This window comes from Salmo trutta, chromosome 18 (assembly GCF_901001165.1).
Source record: "Salmo trutta chromosome 18, fSalTru1.1, whole genome shotgun sequence".
Lineage (NCBI taxonomy): Eukaryota > Metazoa > Chordata > Actinopteri > Salmoniformes > Salmonidae > Salmo > Salmo trutta.
The window spans coordinates 45,636,338-45,662,806 of record NC_042974.1 but is presented as its reverse complement, the minus strand read 5'-3'; the positions used below and the strand labels follow the sequence as shown (position 1 = coordinate 45,662,806).

General features: G+C 44.1%; 1 protein-coding gene across 1 annotated transcript in view; it reads right to left on the bottom strand.

Moving 5' to 3' along the window:
* LOC115152684 (uncharacterized) overlaps positions 1 to 25,623 on the bottom strand; it is an 87,706-nt gene extending 62,083 nt beyond the window's left edge. Inside the window, exons 1-2 of the mRNA XM_029697420.1 lie at positions 25,592 to 25,623; positions 25,451 to 25,455 (exon numbers count right to left, since the gene is read on the bottom strand). Of these exons, the coding sequence (XP_029553280.1) occupies positions 25,451 to 25,455; positions 25,592 to 25,623 (37 nt within the window). The remainder of the gene's footprint in view (positions 1 to 25,450; positions 25,456 to 25,591) is intronic.
* Positions 25,624 to 26,469: the final 846 nt, after the last annotated feature.

Genomic DNA, 26,469 nt, shown 5'->3' with positions numbered 1-26,469 from the left:
ATTATATGAATACTATTTATATGATTGAAATGACACCCACCCTATATTCAAGAGTATGCTATGTCTCAACAAATGGCGGGCACAACACATATACCTCAGATGATGTAAATTAGAGTTAAACCTATAATATGTGCGTCAATATTGATAATTGACGTTAAAGGTAAAAAAATAAAAAATTGACACCCCTGCTTGTAAGCTTATAAATGATATCAACCTCAACTGTTTATATTTTTGAGTGTTGAAGACATGGATGTCTCGTGGTATGGTGGGGTATGCAAAATGGGTCAACTTTGAGCTCCTCTTTCTCCTGAATGTTTTAGCATTCAGGTCCAAAAAGTGGTCAAAAAGTGATTAAAATCAAATGGAACGACCTTATCCACTGAATGCCTCAAATTTCAGAAAATGCTCCTTACTGAATCAATACCTGGTTTCCCTGGTGAAAAGTAGGACATCACTGTAAGATACACAAAAACAAAATCCTTCTACATAGTTATCATTAACAACGAACTGTTCCTAATGTTATAATTGGGTGAAAATTTTTAAAACAAAAACAGAGGGAGAGTTGTTGTCCATTCATGACAGACTGGCCAACTGAGAATGAGGAGGAGAGAGGAGCAGGAAAACTCTGTGTGTGTGCATGCATACTTGCGCCTGTCTATGTGTGTGCTGTGCCCGGGGAATGTTGGTTGCGGTCCAGACTGTTCACTAATTGAGTCTGGTCATGGAGTGCACAGGATTCCTATTCCCTATATAGTGTACTACTTTTGACAACAGTTCTGAGACAAAACAGCACTGGACAATGGAGCTTTGGATGGGAGCATAAGTGCAGTAGCTAACTGTGTTGTGCACATATGGTAAGTATGGAATGCACAATCAGTTTTAATGCTTTGCTTTCCCCTTATAAGGGATGTTCTGCTTTCTCACCAGATCTCTTGGAGCGTAACATGAGGTGTGTGAGAACTTCCAGAATGACCACAGGGGATGTTACTCATCACATAAATGTACATAATATCACAACATACAGACACACATACACTCTCTAACTCACCCACACACCATTTCCTGAATGCAGAGCATACCAGATTAGTACGTGATAAAACATCAAAACATGCCACAGCGGCATCATTTCTCTTCTGGTGTGTGTGTGTGTTTTTGCTTTTACTATCCTTGGGACCAGAAGTCCTCACAAGGATAGTAAAACAAGGAAAATTCGGACAAGTGGGTACATTTCGCCAGTCCCCACAAGGAAAAAGGCTATTTTAGGCTCAGGGGTTAGGTTTACAATTAGGGTTAGGAAAATAGGATCAATTGTTTGGTCCACACAAGGATAGTAAAACGTGTGTGTGTGTGTGTGTGTGTGTGTGTGTGTGTGTGTGTGTGTGTGTGTGTGTGTGTGTGTGTGTGTGTGTGGTGTGTGTGTGTGGTGTGTGTGTGTGTGTGTGTGGTGTGTGTGTGTGTGTGTGGTGTGTGTGTGTGTGTGTGTGTGGTGTGTGTGGTGTGTGTGTGTGTGTGTGTGTGTGTGTGTGTGTGTGTGTGTGTGTGTGTGTGTGTGTGTGTGGTGTGTGTGTGTGTGTGTGTGTGTGTGTGTGTGTGTGTGTGTGTGTGTGTGTGTGGTGTGTGTGTGTGTGTGTGTGTGTGTGTGTGTGTGTGTGTGTGTGTGTGTGTGTGTGTGTGTGTGTGTGTGTGTGTGTGTGTGTGTGTGTGTGTGTGTGTGTGTGTGTGTGTGTGTGTGGTGTGTGTGTGTGTGTGTGTGTGTGTGTGTGTGTGTGTGTGTGTGTGTGTGTGTGTGTGTGTGTGTGTGTGTGGTGTGTGTGGGTGTGTGTGTGTGTGTGTGTGTGTGTGTGTGTGTGTGTGTGTGTGTGTGTGTGTGTGTGTGTGTGTGTGTGTGTGTGTGTGTGTGTGTGTGTGTGTGTGTGTGTGTGTGGTGTGTGTGTGTGTGTGTGTGTGTGTGTGTGTGTGTGTGTGTGTGTGTGTGTGTGTGTGTGTGGATCTCAGAAGGGTTCCTGGCAGGCCAGGGTTAGAGAAGTACCTCATCTATGCCAGTAGACAGAGAGGTCGTTTAGTATCACTACTCCTCCAACAGATGTCTTGCTCACTCGCGCGCAGACACACAGCCCGGTGCAATATGCCGTGCAAACTTCTTACAGCTTCATCTGGCTGTGGGTTTACATTTATGTCATAGTTTACAATCACCGCAGGGTACACCTACCCACCCACCCACACCCATTCCCCTCCCACTCACTTCCTGTCCCCCTGCTGTGATGGATGAATGGTGTAGTAATGAAAACTGCCTCCCCTGTTCTCGCCCGTTCCTTCCCATGAAGTCCAGACTCATTTGGCACCCTGAGATATGGTCAACAGCAGAATCACATTTGCATTTAAAACCAGTACATCTCACAGCACCACAGATTGAGTGAAATGTCCATTTGCATTTTGAGTGCCTGAAAATCAAAAGCCTAAAATGTCAATCAAAGATGGTGACGAAGGGAGTGGAGAAAAACAGAGAAAAAAATATGTGGCTTAGTATACTGTAATTTGTCCTCTGGTGCCTGTTGCAATTACAGTAGTACGTCTACAGTGAAAGTTATAGCTCTGACTACAGTAGTTCAAAGTCTGGAAGTTCAGAAATATGAAAAAGGTCATGGAAACATTCACAACACTTGGATCTTGAACTCTATTGCACAGGCAGTAAATCATTTAGGTGTTGACATGTTCATTTATCAATACATACCTGTGTCGCTCTTACCCACGTGAGCTAAAACAACTCTCAAGCCGTAACCATAACTATTGGGATGAACAACGCTAAACCTGACCTTAGATCAGTGTTGTGTCAATCTGATGCCTTTGATCAGAGATACTGGATATAATGACGAGATGCTTGTGTCTTTGACCTAACAATGGGAATTGTTGTCCACAGAGCGGAACGGCGGGCTGTCAATCTCCTGCCTATTCCTCTCTTTGGATTGATGGATACAACTTCCTATTTGAATACTTTTTAAAATATTCGAAGAGGGGTGTTGACATCAACTGCCTGTATTCGATGGAGAGTGAGATGCTAGCCTCATGAATAAGCAAAGGCCGTCTCGAATTTCAACAGGGACAACTCCAATATAAAGTGTTTTTTTCTCAAAACTGCTGGGATGTCACGTGCATCACACTTACAGTGCATTCGGAAAGTATTCAGATCCCTTGACTTTTCCACATTTTGTTACGTTACAGCCTTATTCTAAAATTGATTAAATATTTTTTTCCCTCATCAATCTTAATGACAAAGCAAAAACAGTTTTTTATACAGTTTTGCAAAAAAAAGAAACAAAAAGGGAAATATCTAATTTACATAAGTATTCAGATCCTTTATTCAGTACTTTGCTGAAGCACCTTTGGCAGCGATTACAGCCTAGAGTCTTTGGGTATGATGCTACAAGCTTGGCACACCTGTATTTGGGTAGTTTCTCCCATTCTTCTCTGCAGATCCTTTCAAGCTCTGTCAGGTTGAATGGGGGGCATCGTTGCAAAGCTATTTTCAGGTCTCTCCAGAGCCAAACTGAGCAATCGGGGGAGAAGGGCCTTGGTCAGGGAGTTGACCAAGAACCTGATGGTCACTAACAGAGCTCTAGTGTTCCTCTGTGGAGATGGGAGAACCTTCCAGAAGGACAACTGTCTGTGCAGCACTCCATCAATTAGGTCTTTATGGTAGAGTGGCCAGACGGAAGCCACTCCTCAGTAAAAGGCACATGACAGCCCGCTTGAAGTTTGCCAAAAGGAACCTGAAGGACTCTCAGACCATGAGAAAAGATTCTCTAGTCTGATGAAACCAAAATTGAACTCTTTGGCCTGAATGCCAAGCGTCACGTCTGGAGGAAACTTGGCACCATCCCTACGGGGAAGCATGGTGGTGGCAGCATCATGCGGTAGGGATGTTTTTCAGCGGTGGGGACTGGAAGACTAGTCAGGATCGATGCAAAAATGAACGGAGCAAAGTACAGAGATCCTTGATGAAAACCTGCTCCAGAGCACTCAGGACCTCAGACTGTGGCGAAGGTTCACCTTCCAACAGGACAACGACCCTAAGCACACAGCCAAGACAACGCAGGAGTGACTTCGGGACAAGTCAGAGTCCGGACTTAAGCCAATCTAACATCTCTGGAGAGACCTGAAAATAACTGTGCAGCAATGCTCCCCCTTCAACCTGTTGCTACCTACCCTCACCACCTGGGGACGGCCCGTCAGGAAGTCCAGGATCCAGTTGCAGAGGGAGGTGTTTAGTCCCAGGATCCTTAGCTTAGTGATGAGCTTTGAGGGAACTACGGTGTTGAACGCTGAGCTTAGTCAATGAATAGCATTCTCACATGTGTTACTTTTGTCCAGTTGGGAAAGGGTAGTGTGGGTAGTGTGGAGTGCAATAGAGATTGCGTCATCTGTGGATCTGTTTGGGCGGTATGCAAATTGGAGTGGTTCTAGGGTTTCTGGGATAATGGTGTCGATGTGAGCCATTACCAGCCTTTCAAAGCACTTCATGGCTATGGATGTGAGTGCTACGGGTCTGTAGTCATTTAGGCAGGTTGCCTTTGTGTTCTTGGGCACAGGGACTATGGTGGTCTGCTTGAAACATGTTGGTATTACAGACTAAATCAGGGACATGTTGAAAATGTCAGTGAAGACACCTGCTAGTTGGTCAGCACATGCCCGGAGCACACGTTCTGGTAATCTGTCTGGCCCTGCAGCCTTGCGTATGTTGACCTGTTTATTAAAGGTCTTCTTCACGTCGGCTACGGAGAGCGGGATCACACAGTCGTCCGGAACAGCTGATGCTCTCATGCATGCCTCAGTGTTGCTTGCCTCGAAGCAAGCATAGAAGTGATTTAGCTTGTCTGGTAGGCTCGTGTCACTGGGCAGCTCGCGGCTGTGCTTCCCTTTGTAGTCTGTAATAGTTTGCAAGCCCTGCCACATAAGACGAGGGTCGGAGCCGGTGTAGTAGGATTCAATCTTAGCCCTGTATTGACGCTTTGCCTGTTTGATTGTTCATCGCAGGGCATAGCAGGCTTTCTTATAAGCTTCCGGGTTAGAGTCCCGTACCTTGAAAGCGGAAGCTCTACCATTTAGCTCAGTGCGAATGTAGCCTGTAATCCATGGCTTCTGGTTGGGGATGTACGTACAGTCACTGTGGGGACGACGTCCTCGATGCACTTATTGATAAAGCCAGTGACTGATGTGATGTACTCCTCAATGCCATCGGAAGAATCCCGGAACATGTTCCAGTCTGTGCTAGCAAAACAGTCCTGTAGTTTAGCATCTGCTTCATCTGACCACTTTTTTTATAGACCGAGTCACTGGTGCTTCCTGCTTTAATTTTAGCTTGTAAGCAGGAATCAGGTGGATAGAGTTGTGGTCGGATTTACCAAATGAAAGGCGAGGGAGAGCTTTGTACGCGTCTCTGTGTGTGGAGTACAAGTGATCTAGAAAAATGTTTTCCCTTTGGTTGCACATTTAAGATGTTTATAGAAATTTGGTAAAACTGATTTAAGTTTCCCTGCATTGAAGTCTCCGGCCACTAGGAGCGCAGCCTCTGGGTGAGTGGTTTCCTGTTAGCTTATTTCCTTATACAGCTGAATGAGTGCGGTCTTAGTGCCAGCATCTGTCTGTAGTGGTAAATCAACAGCCACGAAAAGTATAGCTGAAAACTCTCTAGGCAAGTAATGTGGCCTGCAATTTATCACAATATACTCTACTTCAGGTGAGCAAAATCTAGAGACTTCCTTAGATTTCGTGCACCAGCTGTTGTTTACAAATATGCACAGGCCGCCGCCCCTCATCTTACTTGAGTGTGCTGATCTATCTTGCCGATGTTGCGTATATCCCGCTAGCTGAATATCCATGTCGAAACATAGGATATTACAGTTTTTGATGTCCCGTTGGTAGGATATTCGTGATCGTACCTCGTCTAATTTATTGTCCAATGATTGCACGTTGGCGAGTAATATTGACAGTAACGGCAGCTTTCCCACTCGCCTCCTGCGGGTCCTCACGAGGCTTCCCGCTCTGTGTCCTCTATACCTGTGTCTCCTCCTCTTGCAAATAACAGGGATGTTGGCCCTGTCAGGTGTTTGGAGAATGTCCTGTGCTTCCTGCTTGTTGAAGAAAAAATCTTTGTCTAATCTGACGTCAGTTATCGCTGTCCTGATATCCAGAAGCTCTTTTTTTCCGTAAGATATGGTGGCAGAAACATTATGTACAAAATAAGTTACAAATAACGCGAAAACGACATAATAGCACAATTGGTTGGGCGCCCGTAAAACTGCTGCCATTTCATCCGGTGCCATTGGTTCCCTCTCCTCTCCACTAATCTGAAAACACCAATTAGGTGAAATCGGAATAGTGGATGCCAACTATACATTTGCAGAGCCAAGCAGAGGAAGCCAGTTAAGACTATTGAGATGCACCCCTAGTATTCGTTACATAACCTTGTTCATGTAATTTGGTGTTAGCCTTATGTCAACCGTAATGAGCAAAGATTAGAGAGAGGTTCAATCATGGACAGATACAGGGAACAGTCAATGCTTTCAGGTAAATTGGAAGTTAGGAACCAAGACAACAAGCTATTTCCATGAAGGATTAAGACAATCAATATTTTGTTCAGACATAACTCACAGTTTCACAGCCTGAAAATCATTTTCGGTTGAACTAGATTCCTCTCCACTCCCATCTCCAGAAGAAAAAGATAGAAGGCAGAAAATAGCCTGGATGTTCTTCTTCCTACGACTAAATGGCACCCTATTCCCCAATTAGTGCACTACTTTTTACCTGGGCCGATAGGGTTCAGGTCAAAAGTAGTGGATTATGTAGGGAATGGGAGGCCATGTAAAACAAATCCTTAGTCCTTTAAGGCTAACGGCTAGGACGGTAAAGAGAGATATATCAAGTCAACTCTGTCATAGGATGTATCCTTAGATGTGAAAGAGCACAGTGCCTAGTAGTCTTTGTAATCATAGAAGTACTGAAAAGCAGAAGAGAAACCCAGAGAGTGAGTGGAGAGTGCAAATTGAGACTGAAGATAAATCAGAGCTTTTGCTTTTTAGAGTGACACCAGCAATATTCATCCTGAAGACTCCATATCCATGTCATCATTATTATCATCTGAAGCGGTGGAAGCTGAAGCTGAAGCTGTGGAAGCCATCACCCAAAAATCTGCCAGATCACCTTGAATTAGTTGTAGTTTTTTTAAAGTGACTTTGAGATTCTGTGAGTAATGAAAATCTCTATATAAAATACATCTATTATTAGTATTATTATATTACTACATAGATTTCCATAGTACATCATATATAGTTGTTGATGATTAACATGCATACAGCTTCAGCCCCCTTTATCTTACATAACACATAATATTTCAACACATACTGTATATGTATTTAGTATACTGTTATCCAATCCACTGAATTAGCAGTAACGACATTTCCCAACCAGAGAATGAAGGGAGAGAGAGTTTCGTGAAGGCTTACCCTGGCATGACATTTTCATAGCCGTGTAAATCTCTCTCGAGCAAGGTGACTTTTATCAATATATTCGCCTGTATTTGCTCCCAACAAATGAAATGCTAATTAGCTGCTGATGTGGCTATCATAAAGAACTACAAATACCATGATGATCTGGTTGAGACTGCCGAATCGAAGCAAAGGTAAGAATCTCTGCATTAACTATCTAATGTTAGCTAAATGTAGTCATTAATTTATAGAAATGTAGCCAATGAATTAACAATTCCGAACTGTTTTGGACAAGTTTTAAATTTACATAATATCCGTCAGCAAAGGTGTCAGCTACAGATGACACCTTTGAGGAGCTTGCAGGGATTTGTAGTCTTGCATGATGTCTACTTTAATGCTAATTACCATTTTCGAATCGGAGAGTAAATTGAGCCAAATATATTAATAAAAGTCACCTCGTCCGAAAGAGATTTACATGGTTATCAAAACTTCACACCAGGGTAAGCCTACACAAAACACAACCCTTATTTTAACTGTTTTTAAAATCCCCCATGGGAAAAATGAATGGTGGAAAAAACCATTAGAATAATTTCCCTGTTTGACCGCAAGGTTTTATGGGTATCATGACTCCTCCACTGAGGGGCCAGTAGTACAGCAGACCATGCTATTACAGTCCACAGCAGATGGTAAAAGGAAAGTTCACAGATTGGAAAGTATGAGTGGCAATGAATCCAATGATGTGGAGTCACGGTATGCAGTGCTTACCCTGTGACAATCTAATTTAAAAAAAGCTGTTATGAAAAGCCCCCCCCAAAAAAATATATATATATATTTTTGAAGTAATTATTTTTTATCTACAGTAATGGTTTTTCTCAACAATTCTGCTGTGGACTGTAATAGCATGGTCCGCTGTACTACTGTCCCAGTAGTGACATAAAGACTTAGTCTGATCTGCTGTGCTGGCCCAATGTCCCCACTGATAGTGCTGATGTGGAGATTAGGCCAACCATAGAAATATATTCTACATTATATTTCTGTGAGGCCAACACTGTACAGTTTATGAAAACATACAGAGACGTTTTTCCGCTCTTGTAGCAAACCAAACTGTAGAGATGTGTGCTTAAGTAGAGACACTTTGTCCACAGTGTTTTGGAAAGGCTGTGGAAAACGAACCCATATCAAAGTTGAACTGATCTACTCATGGTACTCTAACAGTATACAGCCCCACAGTGGAGGAGTAATAATACCCATAAAACCTAGTGGTCAAACAGGGAAATGGTTCCAATCGTTTTTTCCACCATTCATTTATCCCATAGTGGAATTTAAAAACAAAAAATAAAAATGCTAAAACTACCTCAAAACCCCAGGAATAGCAATTTCATATTTTACGCATGCGTATTGCCTAAACATGTTGTGTGGGTATTGCCTGCCAATGCCTGGGGTAAGCTGTGCGCACTTGGGCGTCTACATAATTTGTCCCTCGCATCCCTTAAACTGAACAAAGCTAGCTAGCAAAAACAACCTGACAAATGGACTCTACTATACTGCACCTCAAACAATTTTACAAGTTTGAATAATTATGTAACGCACCGTTTGGAGGGTTGGAAGAGCGGAACGTCAACTATAATGAAACTTAAGACCAGACGGAGGCAGCATACAGCATACAAGACGTGACTTCATTCATGACACTCAGGGCTCCTGAGTGGTGCAGTGGTCTAAGACACTGCATCTCATGTCAAGAGGCGTCACTGCAGTACCTGGTTTGAATCCAGGCTGCATCACATCCGGCCGTGATAAAAAAATGACAGGCACAGCAACCACCATCAAGCAGTCAGTCAGGCAGCTTGATGGTGGTTGCTGTGCCTGTCATTTTTTAAATTTATTTAACCAGGCACGTCAGTTAAGGACAATGACATTCATTTACAATGACAGCCTACCCTGGCCAAACCCGTACAATGCTGGGCCAATTGTGCGATGCCTTATGGGACTCCCAATCACGGCCGGATGTGATGCAGGTGGATTCAAACCAGGTACTGCAGTGACGCCTCTTGCCCTGAGATGCTAGCTATCTTTTGCTAGGTAGCTTTGTTCAGTTTAAGGGATGCGAGGGACAAATTAACAGTGAATGATGGACTGTCGAAAAGTCATTACCAATTAATAATTCTTACCCAGACTTTTACATATCTTTGACATTTAACTTTGCTTTGTGGAAGTAGTGGGAATGGGGCTTCTCCGCCACTCAATGCAGGTCCGAGCTTTGGCTTCTACAAGATCGAATGCGACTAACTACACTACAACCATTCTAGCTACATGCATGGCTGCCCTGGGCGTGTGCATGCAGAATAAAACAAATGGACGTGGGGTTCTGCTTTGACTTCCACTACGCGGTCACCAAAAGGAAGGACAGAATAAGAGACTTAAATTAAAGTAAAGGTATGCCTAAATGCATTTTCCTTTGCAATTTGCAGGTTAGGCTACTGTAGAATCATGAGAATAGACAACATCCCTTTGAATGCATTTGATTTATTAAGCTACAATTGTTTTTGATGAGACATGTTTTAAACTGCATTTTCAGTCATTTCGATTGTTGATATCGAATGTTGTTAGAACCATTTATATATATATATATATATATATATATATATATATATATATATATATATATACACACACATACATACACATATATACATATATATATATATATATACATACACATATATACATACACATACATACATATATATATATATATATATATATATATACACATACATACATACATACATACATACATACATACATACATATATATATATATATACACATACATACATACATACATACATACATACATACATACATACATACATACATACATACACACACAAAAGTTGAGAATGACACAAATATTAATTTTCACAAAGTCTGCTGCCTCAGTTTGTATGATGGCAATTTGCATATACTCCAGAATGTTATGAAGAGTGATCAGATGAATTGCAATTAATTGCAAAGTCCATCTTTGCCATGCAAATGAAATGAATCCCCCAAAAACATTTCCACTGCATTTCAGCCCTGCCACAAAAGGACCAGCTGACATCATGTCAGTGATTCTCTCGTTAACACAGGTGTGAGTGTTGACGAGGACAAGGCTGGAGATCACTCTGTCATGCTGATTGAGTTCGAATAACAGACTGGAAGCTTCAAAAGGAGGATGGTGCTTGAAATCATTGTTCTTCCTCTGCCAACCATGGTTACCTGCAAGGAAACACGTGCCGTCATCATTGCTTTGCACAAAAAGGGCTTCACAGGCAAGGATATTGCTGCCAGTAAGATTGCACCTAAATCAACCATTTATCGGACCATCAAGAACTTAAAGGAGAGCGGTTCAATTGTTGTGAAGAAGGCTTCAGGGCACCTAAGAAATTTCAGCAAGCGCCAGGACCGTCTCCTAAAGTTGATTCAGCTGCAGGATCGGGGCACCACCAGTACAGAGCTTGCTCAGGAATGGCAGCAGGCAGGTGTGAGTGCATCTGCATACACAGTGAGGTGAAGACTTTTGGAGGATGGCCTAGTGTCAAGAAGGGCAGCAAAGAAGACACTTCTCTCCAGGAAAAACATCAGGGACAGACTGATATTCTGCTCAAGGTACAGGGATTGGACTGCTGAGGACTGGGGTAAAGTCATTTTCTCTGATGAATCCCCTTTCCGATTGTTTGGGGCATCTGGAAAAAAAGCTTGTCCGGAGAAGACAAGGTGAGCGCTACCATCAGTCCTGTGTCATGCCAACAGTAAAGCATCCTGAGACCATTCATGTGTGGGCTTGCTTCTCAGCCAAGAGAGTGGGCTCACTCACAATTATGCCTAAGAACACAGCCATGAATAAAGAATGGTACCAACACATCCTCCGAGAGCAACTTCTCCCAACCATCCAGGAACAGTTTAGTGATGAACTAAGTGGCTTGGGGAACAATATTTTGGGTCCATGGCCAGGAAACTCCCCAGACCTTAATCCCATTGAGAACGTGTGGTCAATCCTCAAGAGGCGGGTGGACAAACAAAAACCCACAAATTCTGATAAACTCCAAGCATTGATTATGCTAGAATGGGCTGCCATCAGTCAGGATGTGGCCCAGAAGTTAATTGACAGCATGCCAGGGCGGATTGCAGAGGTCTTGAAAAAGAAGGGTCAACACTGCAAATATTGACGTATTGCATCAACTTCATGTAATCGTCAATAAAATCCATTGACACTTATGAAATGCTTGTAATTATACTTCAGTATTCCATAGTAACATCTGACAAAAATATCTAAAGACACTGAAGCAGCAAACTTTGTGGAAATTAATATTTGTGTCATTCTAAAAAACGTTTGGCCACGACTGTACACACACATACCCACACAGTACCACTCAAAAGTTTGGACACACCTACTCATTCATGGGTTTTTCTTAATTTTTAAAAATGTTCTACATTGTAGAATAATAGTGAAGACATAAAAACTACGAAATAACATATGGAATTATGTAGTAACCAAAAAAAGTGTTAAACAAATCAAATATATTTTATATTGGAGATTCTTCAAAGTAGCCACCGTTTGCCTTGATGACAGCTTTGCATACTTTGGTTGTTGGAGCTATCTGTTGTATGATGAACTTGGGCTTCATCAATTTAATTTGTGAGTAAATCTGGCTTTGATAATAGCCAGTGCTTACCCAGCCACCGACCTCACCGCACGTCACTGCATGAATCCATAGGGAGGGATTAGGGAAATTAATCTTTCACCGGACAGACAGATTGAGAACAGGAGGAAAAGGAGTCGAAGACCTTGAGGAAGAGGGAGGTTGAATGAAGGGTATTCACAGGGTGAGAAAGGGAGGAGAGTGTTTGTGAAACAGAGAGCTGATCTCATCAGATATAGTATAAGAGGGATAACAGGTCAAATGAAGGTCAATTAAAAATGAGAAACAGAAAGAGAGAGGAAGCGAGAAAAAGATAAATAGGGGGGAGAGAGAGAGGGGAGCTCAGATTGACAGCCATTAATCTGAGTGAATTACCCGGGGTGTGTAAATTCTAAAACACAAATCAACATGGCATTTGTCACAAAGGATTAAGCAGAACCCTGACACAGACAGGCCATGGCCTACGGTGGCCTCTGTTGAATATTTACCGCTGCAGCATGGGTTCGAATGCGGCCCGCTGCTACACTACATTGCCAAAAGTATGTGGATACCTGTTCGTCGAACATCTCATTCCAAAATCATGGGCATTAATATTGAGTTGGTCCCCCCTTTGTTCCAATTCATCCCAAAGGTTTTCGATGGGGTTGAGGTCAGGGCTCTGTGTAGGCCAGTTAAATTCTTCCACACTAATCTCCACAAACACTTTCTGTATGGACCTGGCTATGTGCACGGGGACATTTCCTGTTTCAGCATGACAAGGGCCTTTCCCAAGCTGTTGCCACATAGTTGGAAGCACATAATCATCTAGAATGTCATTGTATGCTGTAGCATTAAGATGTCCCTTCACTGGAACTAAGGGGCCTAGCCTGAACCATAAAAAACAGCCTCAAACCATTATTCCTCCTCCACCAAACTTTACAGTTAGCACATTGCATTCGGGCAGGTAGTGTTCTCCTAGCATCCGCCAAACCTGCCAGATGGTGAAGCGTGATTCATCACTCCAGTCCAATGACGGCAAGTTTGGCATTGTGGTTGGAATTGCGCATTGTGATCTTAGGCTTGTGTGTGGCTGCTTGGCCATGGAAACCAATTTCATGAAGCTCCTGACGAACAGTTCTTGTGCTGACGTTGCTTCCAGATCCGTTCTGTGAGCTTGTGTGGCCTACCACTTCGCGGCTGAGCCATTGTTGCTCCTAGACGTTTCCACTTCACAATAACAGCACTTACTGTTGACCGGGTCAGCTCTAGCGGGGCATAAATTTGATGAACTGAGTTGTTGGAAAGGTGGCATCCTATGACGGTGCCATATTTAAAGTCACTGAGCTCTTCAAGGCCATTCTACTGCCAATGTTTGTCTATGGAGACTACATGGCTGTGAGCTTGATTTTATCCAGGTCGCAATTGTAAATGAGAATTTGTTCTCAACTTGCCTACCTGTTTAAATAAAGGTGAAATAAATAAATAAATAAATACAGCTGTCATCAACGAGTGTAGCTGAAATAGCCAAATCCACTAATTTGACGTGGTGTCCACATACTTTTGGCAATGTAGTGTATTTTATGACACTCTCTATCTTTCACCTCCATCTCTCTCTATCAACTAAACATACAAAGACTTAAAAATATTTATATGAATCATTTTTCCCTAGCCTCTTTCTCAAAACGCATAGGAGAAAATGGTTTGAGGGACAGACAGACAGATCATGGAACAGAACACAGAGCGAGCGAGCGAGGGACAGAGAGAGAGACAGAGAGAGAGAGAGAGAAAGAGAGATGCTAGGTCTGGTGCACTGCCAGCACTACCACCTCCTCACTAGAGATAATGTAGTACAGAGCTCTGACTGATCTACTTACTGCATGATGCTCCTGTTATATGGTTTTAAGCCTCTGCTTTGGAACGGGCTAAGTCAGATCTGTCCTTCCCTCCACAGAGGGACAAATGGTGTGGATTTTAAGGATTGTGGTGTGTGTGTGTGTGTGTTTCAAGTTTTATTTGGCACATACACAAGTACAGTGAAATTCTTTGTGTGTGTGTACATGTATGTATGTATGTATGTATGTATGTATGTATGTATGTATGTATGTATGTATGTATGTATGTATGTATGTGTATGTATTTATTAGGGATCCCCACTACTTTTCCCGGGGTCCAAACACTAAGGCACTTACATTACATATAAAACAAAAGATAACGCTACATCATAACATTATTATACCACTACATATCTACAATACAATATGTATAATACCACCATACAACAATATTAGAATGTACGCGTGTGCAGAGTGTGTGAGCTAGCGTGTGTGTGCGTATGCATGTCTTCACAGTCCGCGATGTTCCATAAGGAGTAGTTTTATATGTTCAAAAAAAATGTAATCTGATTTTACTGCTTGCATTACTTGATGTGGAATAGAGTTCCATGTAGTCATGGCTCTGTGTAGTACTGTGCATTTCTCGGAGTCTGTTCTTGACCTAGGGACTATGAAGAGACCCCTTGTGGCATGTCTTGTGGGGTATGTCTGAGTTGTTTGCTAGACATTTGAACAGACAGCTCGGTGCCTTCCACATGTCAATACCTCTCACAAAGACAAGTAGTGATGCAGTCAATCTCTCCTCTACTTTGACCCAGGAGAGACTGACAGGCATGTCATTGATGTTAGCCCTCCGTGTACATTTAAGGGCCAGCCGTGCATCTCTGTGTTCTGGGACAACTGTAATGTCCCTCTTTGTGGCACTTGACTATATGACTGGGCAGTAATACAGGTGCGACAAACCTAGGACTTGCTTTGTTGTTAGCGATGTCAAGAAAGCAGAGCAACGCTTTATTACGAACAGACCTCGTCCCATCTTAGCTACCGTTTCATCAATATGTTTTGACCATGACGGTATACAATCCAGGGTTACACAAAGCAGTTTAGTCTCCTCAACTTGCTACATTTCCAAATGATTCATAACAAGATTTAGTTGAGGTTAAAGGGTTTAGTAAAGGTTTGTCCCAAATACAATGCTTTTAGTTTGTGAAATGTTTAGTACCAGCGTATTACTTGCCACCCATTCTAAAACTGACTGCGGCTCTTTCTTAAGTGTTGCAGTGATTTCACAGTGACAGGTCGTCAGTAAAGATTGAAAAAAGTAAGGGGCCTAGACAACTGCCCTGGGGAATGCCCAACTCTAACTGGATTATGTTAGAGAGGCTTCCATTAAAGATCACCCTCTATGTTCTGTTAGACAGGTAACTCTTGATGCACGATATAGCAGGGGATGTAAAGCCATAACACATGTTTTTACAGCGGATTATGAGCAATGTCAAAAGCTGCACCGAAGTCTAACAAAACAGCTCCCACAAGCTTCTTATTATCAATTACTGTGAAATAGTATTGTATCTGGTCAAAAACAATTATTTAAAAGGTTTAATAAGGGTTGGCTGATTGGTCGGCTGTTTGAGCCAGTAAAGGGTTTATTGCTATTCTTGTGTAGAGGAATGACGTGTGTTTGTGTGTATCACTGAAAGTAATGTTTCGGGGTTATAATTGGAGTGTATCATCACCTCCTCGAGCGTCTTTCTGCTAATTGCTCTTTCACCAAAAAAACGGGGGAAAGAGAGACATTGTTGGAAGATAAAAGGCCTAGTGAAGAGTTTCATTCCAAAACGCTATATAAAAATTATGAAAGAGATTGGTGTGTTTTTTTCATTAACTTATCATGGCATTGGGTTTTTCAATTACAGAGTCAGAGAAATAAGTAGTACTACTCAGTTTCCACAGTCAAATGTTGTAACTACATTTTAATTGAAACATTTAAAAAAAAGTAAAACTATACATTTGTGACATCAATAGAATATTTTTACAGCTAAAATAGCATTTTGGAAATAAACTCTTCAATTGTTCTTTCAATGCTTAGTCCTATAATTAAGTGATGCATCTTAAAAACAAGAACTATGCACTTCAGTTAGAGGCCAGGTCCCAAATGGTATCCTATTCCCAATTTAGTGCACTACTTTTGACCAGAACCCTGGGCCCTCGTCCCCAGCATCAACTGCTGGAACAAACGAACGAACGAACACACACACACGAACACACACACACACACACACACAAAGGCTGAAACAACTGAAGCCTAGGCAGCCTATTTGGGAAGTAATTCCCAGCACGGCCGAAGGCCCCAGTCAGTCAGAACCCTCTGCTTCTCTGTATCATATTCTTTCCTATAAATGTACACTGAACAAAAATATAACATATGTAAAATGTTGGTCCCATGTTTCATGAGGTGAAATAAAAGATTCCAGAAATGTTCCATATACATTTGTTTACATCCCTGTGAGCATTTCTCCTTTGCTAAGATAATCCATCCACCTGACAGGTGTGGCATATCAAGAAGCTGAATAAAGAGCATGATCCTTACACAGGTGCACCTTTTGTTGGGGACAATAAAAGGCCACTAAAATGCAGGCTTTTCACACAACACAATGTCAAAGATGTCTCAAGTTGAGGGTTTGTGCAATGCTGAAGGGAGGAATTTCCACCAGAGCTATTGCCAGAGAATTTAATGTTAGTTTCTATACCATAAGCCACCTCCAACGTCTTTTTAGAGATTTGGCAGTACGTCCAACCGGCCGGCCTCAAAACCGCAGACCAGTGGTGGAAAAAGTACCCAATTGTCATACATGAGTAAAAGTAAAGATACCTTCATAGACTATTTGTCAAGTAAAAGTCACCCAGTAAAATACTACTTGCGTAAAAGTCTAAAAGTACTTGGTTTTAAATATACTTGAGTATCAAAAGTACACGTAATTGCTAAAATATACTTAAGCATCAAAAGTAAAAGTATAAACCATTTCAAATTCCTTTTATTAAGGAAACTAGACGGCACAATTTGTTTATTTAGCCAGGAGCACACTCCGACATAAATTACAAAAGGAAGCATGTGTGTTTAGTAAGTCCGTCAGATCAGAGGCAGTAGGGATGACCAGGGATGTTCTCTTGATAAGTCTGTGAATTGGACCATTTTCCTGTCCTGCTAAGCATTCAAAATGTAATGAGTACTTTTGGGTGTCTGGGAAAATGTATGGCGTAAAAAGTACATTATTTTCTTTAGGAATGTAGTGAAGTAAAAGTAAAAGTTGTCAAAACTATAAATAGTAAAGTAAAGTACAGATACCCATTGTCACGTCCTGACCAGCAGATGGAGCTAGTGTTTTAGTTTTGGGGTCAGGACGTGGCATGTTTGTGTTGTGAATGTTTGTGGATGATTGGGACTTCCAATTGAAGGCAGGTGTGTATAGTTGCCTTTGATTGGAAGTCCTATATAGGTGTGTGTGTTTTTCTTTGGGGTTGTGGGTGGTTGTTTTGCACTGTGTTTTCAAGCCTGCAAACTGTTGCTGTCGTGGTTGTTGTTTCCTGTGGATGCTTTACTCTTTTTTTTGTTAATTAAAATATGAGTATCCACACTTCCGCTGTGCCTTGGTCCTCCTTCCAACAGCACAAAGTATTTTGTGACAGAACCACCCACCTACACAGGACCAAGACTGCCCTGAACTGCCGGAGTGGCCAGACTGCCCTGAACTGCCGGAGTGGCCAGACTGCCCTGAACTGCCGGAGTGGCCAGACTGCCCTGAACTGCCGGAGGGGCCAGACTGCCCAGACTGTCCCGAGCTGCCAGACTGTCCCGAGCTGCCAGACTGTCCCGAGCTGCCAGACTGTCCCGAGCTGCCAGACTGTCCAGACTGTCCCGAGCTGCCAGACTGCCCAGAGCTGCCAGACTGCCCAGAGCTGCCAGACTGCCCAGACTGTCCCGAGCTGCCAGACTGTCCCGAGCTGCCAGACTGCCCAGACTGTCCCGAGCTGCCAGACTGTCCCGAGCTGCCAGACTGTCCCGAGCTGCCAGACTGTCCCGAGCTGCCCCAGACTGTCCCGAGCTGCCAGACTGTCCCGAGCTGCCAGACTGTCCCGAGCTGCCAGACTGTCCCGAGCTGCCAGACTGTCCCAGACTGTCCCGAGCTGCCAGACTGTCCCAGACTGTCCCGAGCTGCCAGACTGTCCCAGACTGTCCCGAGCTGCCAGACTGCCCAGACTGCCCAGACTGTCCCGAGCTGCCAGACTGCCCAGACTGTCCCGAGCTGCCAGACTGTCCCGAGCTGCCAGACTGTCCCGAGCTGCCAGACTGTCCCGAGCTGCCAGACTGTCCCGAGCTGCCAGACTGTCCCGAGCTGCCAGACTGTCCCGAGCTGCCAGACTGTCCCGAGCTGCCAGACTGTCCCAGACTGTCCCGAGCTGCCAGACTGTCCCAGACTGTCCCGAGCTGCCAGACTGTCCCAGACTGTCCCGAGCTGCCAGACTGTCCCAGACTGTCCCGAGTGCCAGACTGCCAGACTGTCCCGAGCTGCCAGACTGTCCCAGACTGTCCCGAGCTGCCAGACTGTCCCAGACTGTCCCGAGCTGCCCAGACTGTCCCAGCTCCAGGACTGCCCGAGCTGCCAACTGTCCCGAGCTGCCAGGACTGTCCCGACTGCCAGACTGTTCCCAGACTTGTCCCGAGCTGCCAGACTGTCCCGAGCTGCCAGACTGTCCCGAGCTGCCAGACTGTCCCGAGCTGCCAGACTGTCCCGAGCTGCCAGGACTGCCCGAGCTGCCAGACTGTCCCAGACTGTCCCCGAGCTGCCAGACTGTCCCAGCTGTCCCGAGCTGCCAGACTGTCCCAGACTGTCCCGAGCTGCCAGGACTGCCCAGACTGTCCGAGCTGCCAGAACTGCCCAACTGTCCCGAGCTGCCAGGACTGTCCCGAGCTGCCAGACTGTCCCGAGCTGCCAGACTGTACGAGCTGCCAGGACTGTCCCAGACTGTCCCCGAGCTGCCAGACTGTCCCAGACTGTCCCGAGCTGCCAGACTGTCCCAGACTGTCCCGAGCTGCCAGACTGTCCCAGACTGTCCCGAGCTGCCAGACTGTCCCAGACTGTCCCGAGCTGCCAGACTGCCCAGACTGTCCCGAGCTGCCAGACTGCCCAGACTGTCCCGAGCTGCCAGACTGCCCAGACTGTCCCGAGCTGCCAGACTGTCCCGAGCTGCCAGACTGTCCCGAGCTGCCAGACTGCCCAGACTGTCCCGAGCTGCCAGACTGTCCCGAGCTGCCAGACTGTCCCGAGCTGCCAGACTGTCCCGAGCTGCCAGACTGTCCCGAGCTGCCAGACTGTCCCAGACTGTCCCGAGCTGCCAGACTGTCCCAGACTGTCCCGAGCTGCCAGACTGTCCCAGACTGTCCCGAGCTGCCAGACTGCCCAGACTGTCCCGAGCTGCCAGACTGCCCAGACTGTCCCGAGCTGCCAGACTGTCCCGAGCTGCCAGACTGTCCCGAGCTGCCAGACTGTCCCGAGCTGCCAGACTGTCCCACAGACTGTCCCGAGCTGCCAGACTGTCCCAGACTGTCCCGAGCTGCCAGACTGTCCCAGACTGTCCCGAGCTGCCAGACTGTCCCAGACTGTCCCGAGCTGCCAGACTGTCCCAGACTGTCCCGAGCTGCCAGACTGTCCCAGACTGTCCCGAGCTGCCAGACTGTCCCAGACTGTCCCGAGCTGCCAGACTGTCCCAGACTGTCCCGAGCTGCCAGACTGTCCCAGACTGTCCCGAGCTGCCAGACTGTCCCAGACTGTCCCGAGCTGCCAGACTGTCCCAGACTGTCCCGAGCTGCCAGACTGTCCCAGACTGTCCGAGCTGCCAGACTGTCCCAGACTGTCCCGAGCTGCCAGACTGTCCCAGACTGTCCCGAGCTGCCAGACTGCCCAGACTGTCCCGAGCTGCCAGACTGCCCAGACTGTCCCGAGCTGCCAGACTGCCCAGACTGTCCCGAGCTCCTTCCAACAGCACAAAGTATTTTGTGACACCCATAAAACAACTTTAGTACTTAAAGTATTTTTACTTAAGTACTTTACAACACTGCCGCAGACCACTTGTATGGCGTAAAGTGAGCGAGCAGTTTGCTGATGTCAATGTTGTGAACAGAGTCCCCCCAATGGTGGCAGTGGGTTATTGATTGGGCAGGCATAAGCTACGGACAACGAACACAATTGCATTTTATCGATGGCAATTTGAATGTGCAGAGATACTGTGATGAGATCCTGAGACTCATTGTCGTGCCATTCATCCACCACCATCACCTCATGTTTCAGCATGATGATGCACGGCCCCATGTAAGGATCTGTTCACAATTCCTGGAAGCTGAAAATGTCCCAGTTCTTCCATGGCCTGCATACTCACCAGACTTGTCACCCATTGAGCACGTTTTGGGATGCTCTGGATTGACGTGTATAAAAGCGTGTTCCTCAACCATTGAAGAGGAGTTGGACAACATTCCACGGGCCACAATCAACAGCGAAGGAGCTGTGTCGCTCTGCATGAGGCCAATGGCGGTGACACCAGATACGGAATGGTTTTCTGATCCACGCCCCTACCTTTTTTTTAAGCTATCTGTATTCCCAGTCATGTGAAATCCATAGATTAGGGCCTAATGAATTTATTTCAATTGACCAATTTCCTTATATGAACTGTATCTCAGTAAAATATTTGATATTTTTGCATGTTGCATTTATATTTTTGTTCAGTATAATTATGGTTTGGAGTTCTCAAATCTGAAGTGGCACAGCAACACACACACACACACACACACACACACACACACACACACACACACACACACACCAACTGAGTAACACCACCAGCTGACCAAGGTCTTCACTTCATCAATCCACAACTTAATCTTTATTTCCCCAAAATGTTTGAGAACCACGAACAAACCTAAAGTGCCTTCAGAAAGTATTCATACCCCTTGACTTTTTCCACATTTTGTTGTGTTACAGCCTGAATTATTTTAATTAAATTTAATTGATTAAATTGAGATTTTGTGTCACTGGCCTACAACACAATACCCCATAATGTCAAAATGGATTTAAGTTGTTATACATTTTTACAAATTAATTCAAAATTAAAAGCTGAAATGTCTTGAGTCAGTAAGTATTCAACCCCTTTGTTATGGCAAGCCTAAATAAGTTCAGAAGTAAAAATGTGCTTAGTAAGTTGCAGGTCTGCAATCATAGTGTTCAACATGATTTTTGAATGATGACCCCACACATACAATTACATGTAAGGTTAAGGTTTTCTAATGCCTCGCAAAGAAGGGAACCTATTGGTAGATACAAAAAAAATTAAAAAGCAGACCTTGAATATCAATTTGAGCATGGTGAAGTTAATAATTACCCTTTGGATGGTGTACCAATACACCCAGTCACTACAAATATACAGGCATCTTTCCTAACTCAGTTGCCGGAGAGGAAGGAAAGCTCTCAGGGATTTCACCATGAGGCCAATGGTGACATTAAAACAGTTACAGAGTTTAATGGCTGTGATAAGAGAAAGCTGAGGATGGATCAACAACATTGTAGTTACTTCACAATACTAACTTAAATGACAAGAGTGAAAAGAAAGAATCCTGTTCAGAATACAAATATTCCAAAACATGCATCCTGCTTGCTCACTGGAATATATCTACTGCTGTACATATCATTCTTAGTAAATATTTTTGGTGTATATACCCATAGATTGCATTTGGACTATGGCTACAGTTTTTTTGGGTTGTTAACTGGATTCGTTCTGACATTTGTGATTTCTTGTTTTTGATATTTTGTGTACATGACATTAGGAGCTAGTAACACAAGCATTTCGCTGCACCCGCTATAACATCTGTTAAACTGTGTACGCGACCAATTAACTTTGATTTGATGAGCTTCACTAGATAGTGCACTACGACCAGGGGCCGCACTTTACTTTACTATGTTTTCAGGGACAATGCACACAGTAAATCAACATTTCAGTAAAAGTGCCGGATTTAGCCAGCCGGCTAATTTTCAACACTATAGGGGTCGTTCCACAAAATGAGTGCCTTTTGCGTCCCGTTGAAATTTTAAGTAGAAATTGTGCACCAATTCTCATCGACGGGGCTGCAGTGGAGCAGGTTGAGAGCTTCAAGTTCCTTGGTGTCCACATCAACAACAAACTAGAATGGTCCAAACACACCAAGACAGTCGTGATGAGGGCACGACCAAGCCTATTCCCCCTCAGGAAACTAAAAAGGACAAAAAGGCTTCTCAACAGCTTTTACCCCCAAGCCATAAGACTCTTGAACAGTTAATCAAATGGCTACCCAGACTATTTGCATTGTGTCCCACCCACCACCCGCCAACCCCTCTTTTACACTACTGCTACTCTCTGTTCATCATATATGCATAGTCCCTTTAACCATATCTACATGTACATACTACCTCAAACAGCCTAACTAACCGGTGTCTGTATGTAGCCTCACTACTTTTATAGCCTCGCTACTGTATATAGCCTGTCTTTTTACTGTTGTTTTATATCTTTACCTACTTATTGTTCGCCTAATACCTTTTTTGCACTATTGGTTAGAGCCTGTAAGTAAGCATTTGACTGTAAGGTCTGCACCTGCTGTATTCAGCGCACGTGACAAATAAACGTTGACTTGATTTGACCAATGTTGAATTTTAAAAGCCTTTTATATTCAATGAAGTGCCGTTTAATAGTGCCGTTTATTATAGCAATTCAATGGCTCAAACACGAGACGTATGTGGCAGGGTCTACAGTCAATCACGGATTACAAAAAGAAAACCAGCCCTGTCGCGGACATCGACATCTTGCTCCCAAACAAATTAAACAACTTCTTTTCTCGCTTTGAGGACAATACAGTGCCACTGACACGGCCCGCTAACAAAGCCTGTGGGCTCTCCTTCTCCGTGGCCAACGTGAGTAAAACATTTAAACGTGTTAACCCTCGCAAGGCTGCCGGCCCAGACGGCATCCCCGGCCGCGTCCTCAGAGCATCCCATATCTCTCCCTATCACAGTCGGTTGTCCCCACATGCTTCAAGATGGCCACCATTGTTCCTGTTCCCAAGAAAGTGAAGGTAACTGAACTAAATGACTATCGCCCTGTGGCACTCACTTCTGTCATCATGAAGTGCTTTGAGAGACTAGTCAAGGATCATATCACCTCCACCCTACCTGACACCCTAGACCCACTCCAATTTGCTTACCGCCACAATAGGTCCACTGACGATGCAATCGCCATCCCACTGCCCTATCCCATCTGGACAAGAGGAATACCTATGTAAGAATGTGGTTCATTGACTACAGCTCAGCATTCAACACCATAGTACCCTCCAAACTCATCATTAAGCTTGAGACCCTGGGTCTCGATCCCGCCCTGTGCAACTGGGTCCTGGACTTTCTGACGGACCGCCCCCAGGTGGTGAAGGTAGGAAACAACATCTCCACCCCGCTGATCCTCAACACTGGGGCCCTACAAGGGTGATTTCTCAGCCCTCTCCTGTACTCCCTGTTCACCCATGACTGCGTGGCCATGCACGCCTCCAACTCAATCATCAATCAAGTTTGCAGTCAACACTACAGTGGTAGGCCTGATTACCAACAATGACGAGACGGCCTACAGGGAGGAGGTGAGGGCCCTCGGAGTGTGGTGTCAGGAAATTACCCTCTCACTCAACGTCAACAAAACAAAAGGAGATGATCGTGGACTTCAGGAAACAGCAGAGGGAGCACCCCCATCCACATCAACGGGACAGAAGTGGAGAAGGTGGAAAATGTTAAGTTCCTCGGCGTACACATCACGGACAAACTGAAATGATCCACCCACACAGACAGTGTGGTGAAGAAGGCGCAACAGCGCCTCTTCAACCTCAGGATGCTGAAGAAATTTGGCTTGTCACCTAAAACACTCACAAAGTTTTACAGATGCCAAATCGAGAGCATCCTGTCGGGCTGTATCACCGATCGGTACGGAAATTGCACCGCCATCAACCGCAAGGCTCTTCAGAGGGTAGTGCGGTCTGCACAAAGGATCACCGAGGGCAAACTACCTGCCCTCCAGGACACCTACAGCACCCGATGTCACAGGATGGCCAAAAAGATCCTCAAGGACAACAACCACTGCCTGTTCACCCCGCTATCATCCAGAAGGCGAGGTCAATACAGGTGCATCAAAGCTGGGACTGAGAGACTGAAAAACAGCTTCTATCTCAAGGCCATCAGACTGTTAAACAGCCATCACTAACATAGAGAGACTGTTGCCAACATACAGACTCAAATCTCTGGTCCTAGTTATTTTGTCATTTCTGAAGATTATTATTTATTTAATGTGATTAGTGATTCATTTTAAGTAAAAAAAATAAACCTGTCGCTCTTTTTAAGGTCAAGCCTGTTGCGTGAACTGAACTCTGGTTTTAATATGGTGAAACTTGTCCTTTATAAATATTTTTTTCAAAATAAACATTTAACATCTAATAGTCAAATTATAGTTTATAAGGTGAGCTGGTTCTACTCTTTTTGGCCATTTTCTGGTGTTTTGTGGTGGAAAACTGAGTGGGTCGAGCATAACACGTCAGCCATGTTACCCATAGATACAGGTCACAAGACATTTGAACAATTATTTTTTAGCTTGCATTCAATTGCCCCTCTTCCTGTCGCAAACAATAAAAGTCCATTCCCTCCGTCAGAAGGGGATTTATGCTTGATTTAAGATGAAATCGTCAAACCTGTTACGGTCGACCCTGTTACCCTGACACTTAATAGGCAATTACTATAGCAAAACATTTTATTTAACCTCTTGAGATGGGAAAACGTGTTTTTAAAATTAAGTTTAACATGTGCAGCTCTTCATGAGAGAATGTTAAAATGAGGTGAAATCAAAACTTACACATCTCATAAGGCACCAAATTAGTGGAAGGACCTAAAGGGTGCTATTTCTGATTGAGCAAGTGTGTCAAACAGCGGGACCGATTCATAACCATGTCAGCACCGGGAATACAGTGCTTATTGAAGGCGGCGACACTAACCCCTAGACCACCCAAACCACAAAGCTACAGTATATCACACCTGTTGTTTTTAAGTAAAGTGTTTACTCTTGCTTCCTGGTGGTCACAAGGCATGTACACTATAGAGGTAGAAAGAGGGCTCTAGATGGATATAATCTGTTTTCGCATGGACATTACCATTGAGGGTTTTTCACCATTTTAAAGTAGTCAACTGGGTGGGGATTCCTATAGGTTAGGAGTGATCGGCCAATGATCACGGCTTTAAGCTATATCAAACAAGATTCGGTTCAGGACTCCAGCACTAACCACCAATATTAGCATTTAGACTTTTTTTAAACAAAAAATGCAATACTTGCTTTATTGGTCCATTTGCATGGATATTCTTTGCTTTCACAGTACCCAACCTGACACAAAACAAACACATCACAGGCTGGGAGCAGCACATGGCCTGCGGCATCACGCTGGAGCACTTAGGGGAACACTTAGGGGTAAAGTGATTTGCTCAAGGGAACAACGGCGGTAGGTAGTATACAGGGATACTGAAGCCGGGAACCCTCCGTCACAGACGCCATAATGGCACAGATACAAAGATGAGTTATTTTTCTATCTCTATGATGTAAACATTGTTTTCCTGATAACTTTTCTCCACATCCCCTTCCTCTGCTCCAAGGCTTTATGGGTAATTTGCATTACATTTCCATAACCAGGCCCCTGGCTAGGGCAATCTCGAGAGGACAGAGTTGGGCAGAGGGAACATCATCACAAGAATGTTTGGCACATCTGTTCACACCCTTAGGGTTTGTAGGAATGTTTTTAATACACCTATGGAATTAATCAGAGTTAATTTTGTGTATATTTTGTGAGATAACTGTATTTGTTTGTTGTAAAGGTCATGCTATGGTCTCACCCCTGACGATCTAATCCAAATACCTCAAGGCAGAGGAGAGGACTATTGCCAGCACATGTTGCTTTACATGTCGTCACGTTATCACATTAACTTCACATAAGATCACGTGAAAATGTGTTTTTGGAACATTTCACGTTTTCTCATGTGAAATGCATGTGTTTTTTCCATAAGACACTGACGGCCAATTGCAATGAAGTAGCTGAACTTCGTACGGAGCACTTTGTTAGCATTGGTTTTCTTAAAACTATACAAAACAGGAGATTACATGCACTTGCATGCTAAAATAAGTTTGATTGCAACGCAAAACCCACAAGAATAAACAAATGACTTAACGGATCTCACAATGATTCCAGACAGCTGCAACTTTCGTTGTCTATAGGTTCTCTATTGGTTACAGAATTAAACAACGATCTATTGGAAAACATAAGGCTGATGAAGGTAGAATAATTCTTATTATAGTATAAGAATATAGTAAAATTATGCCTATACAGTATATTCATTTAAATGCTTC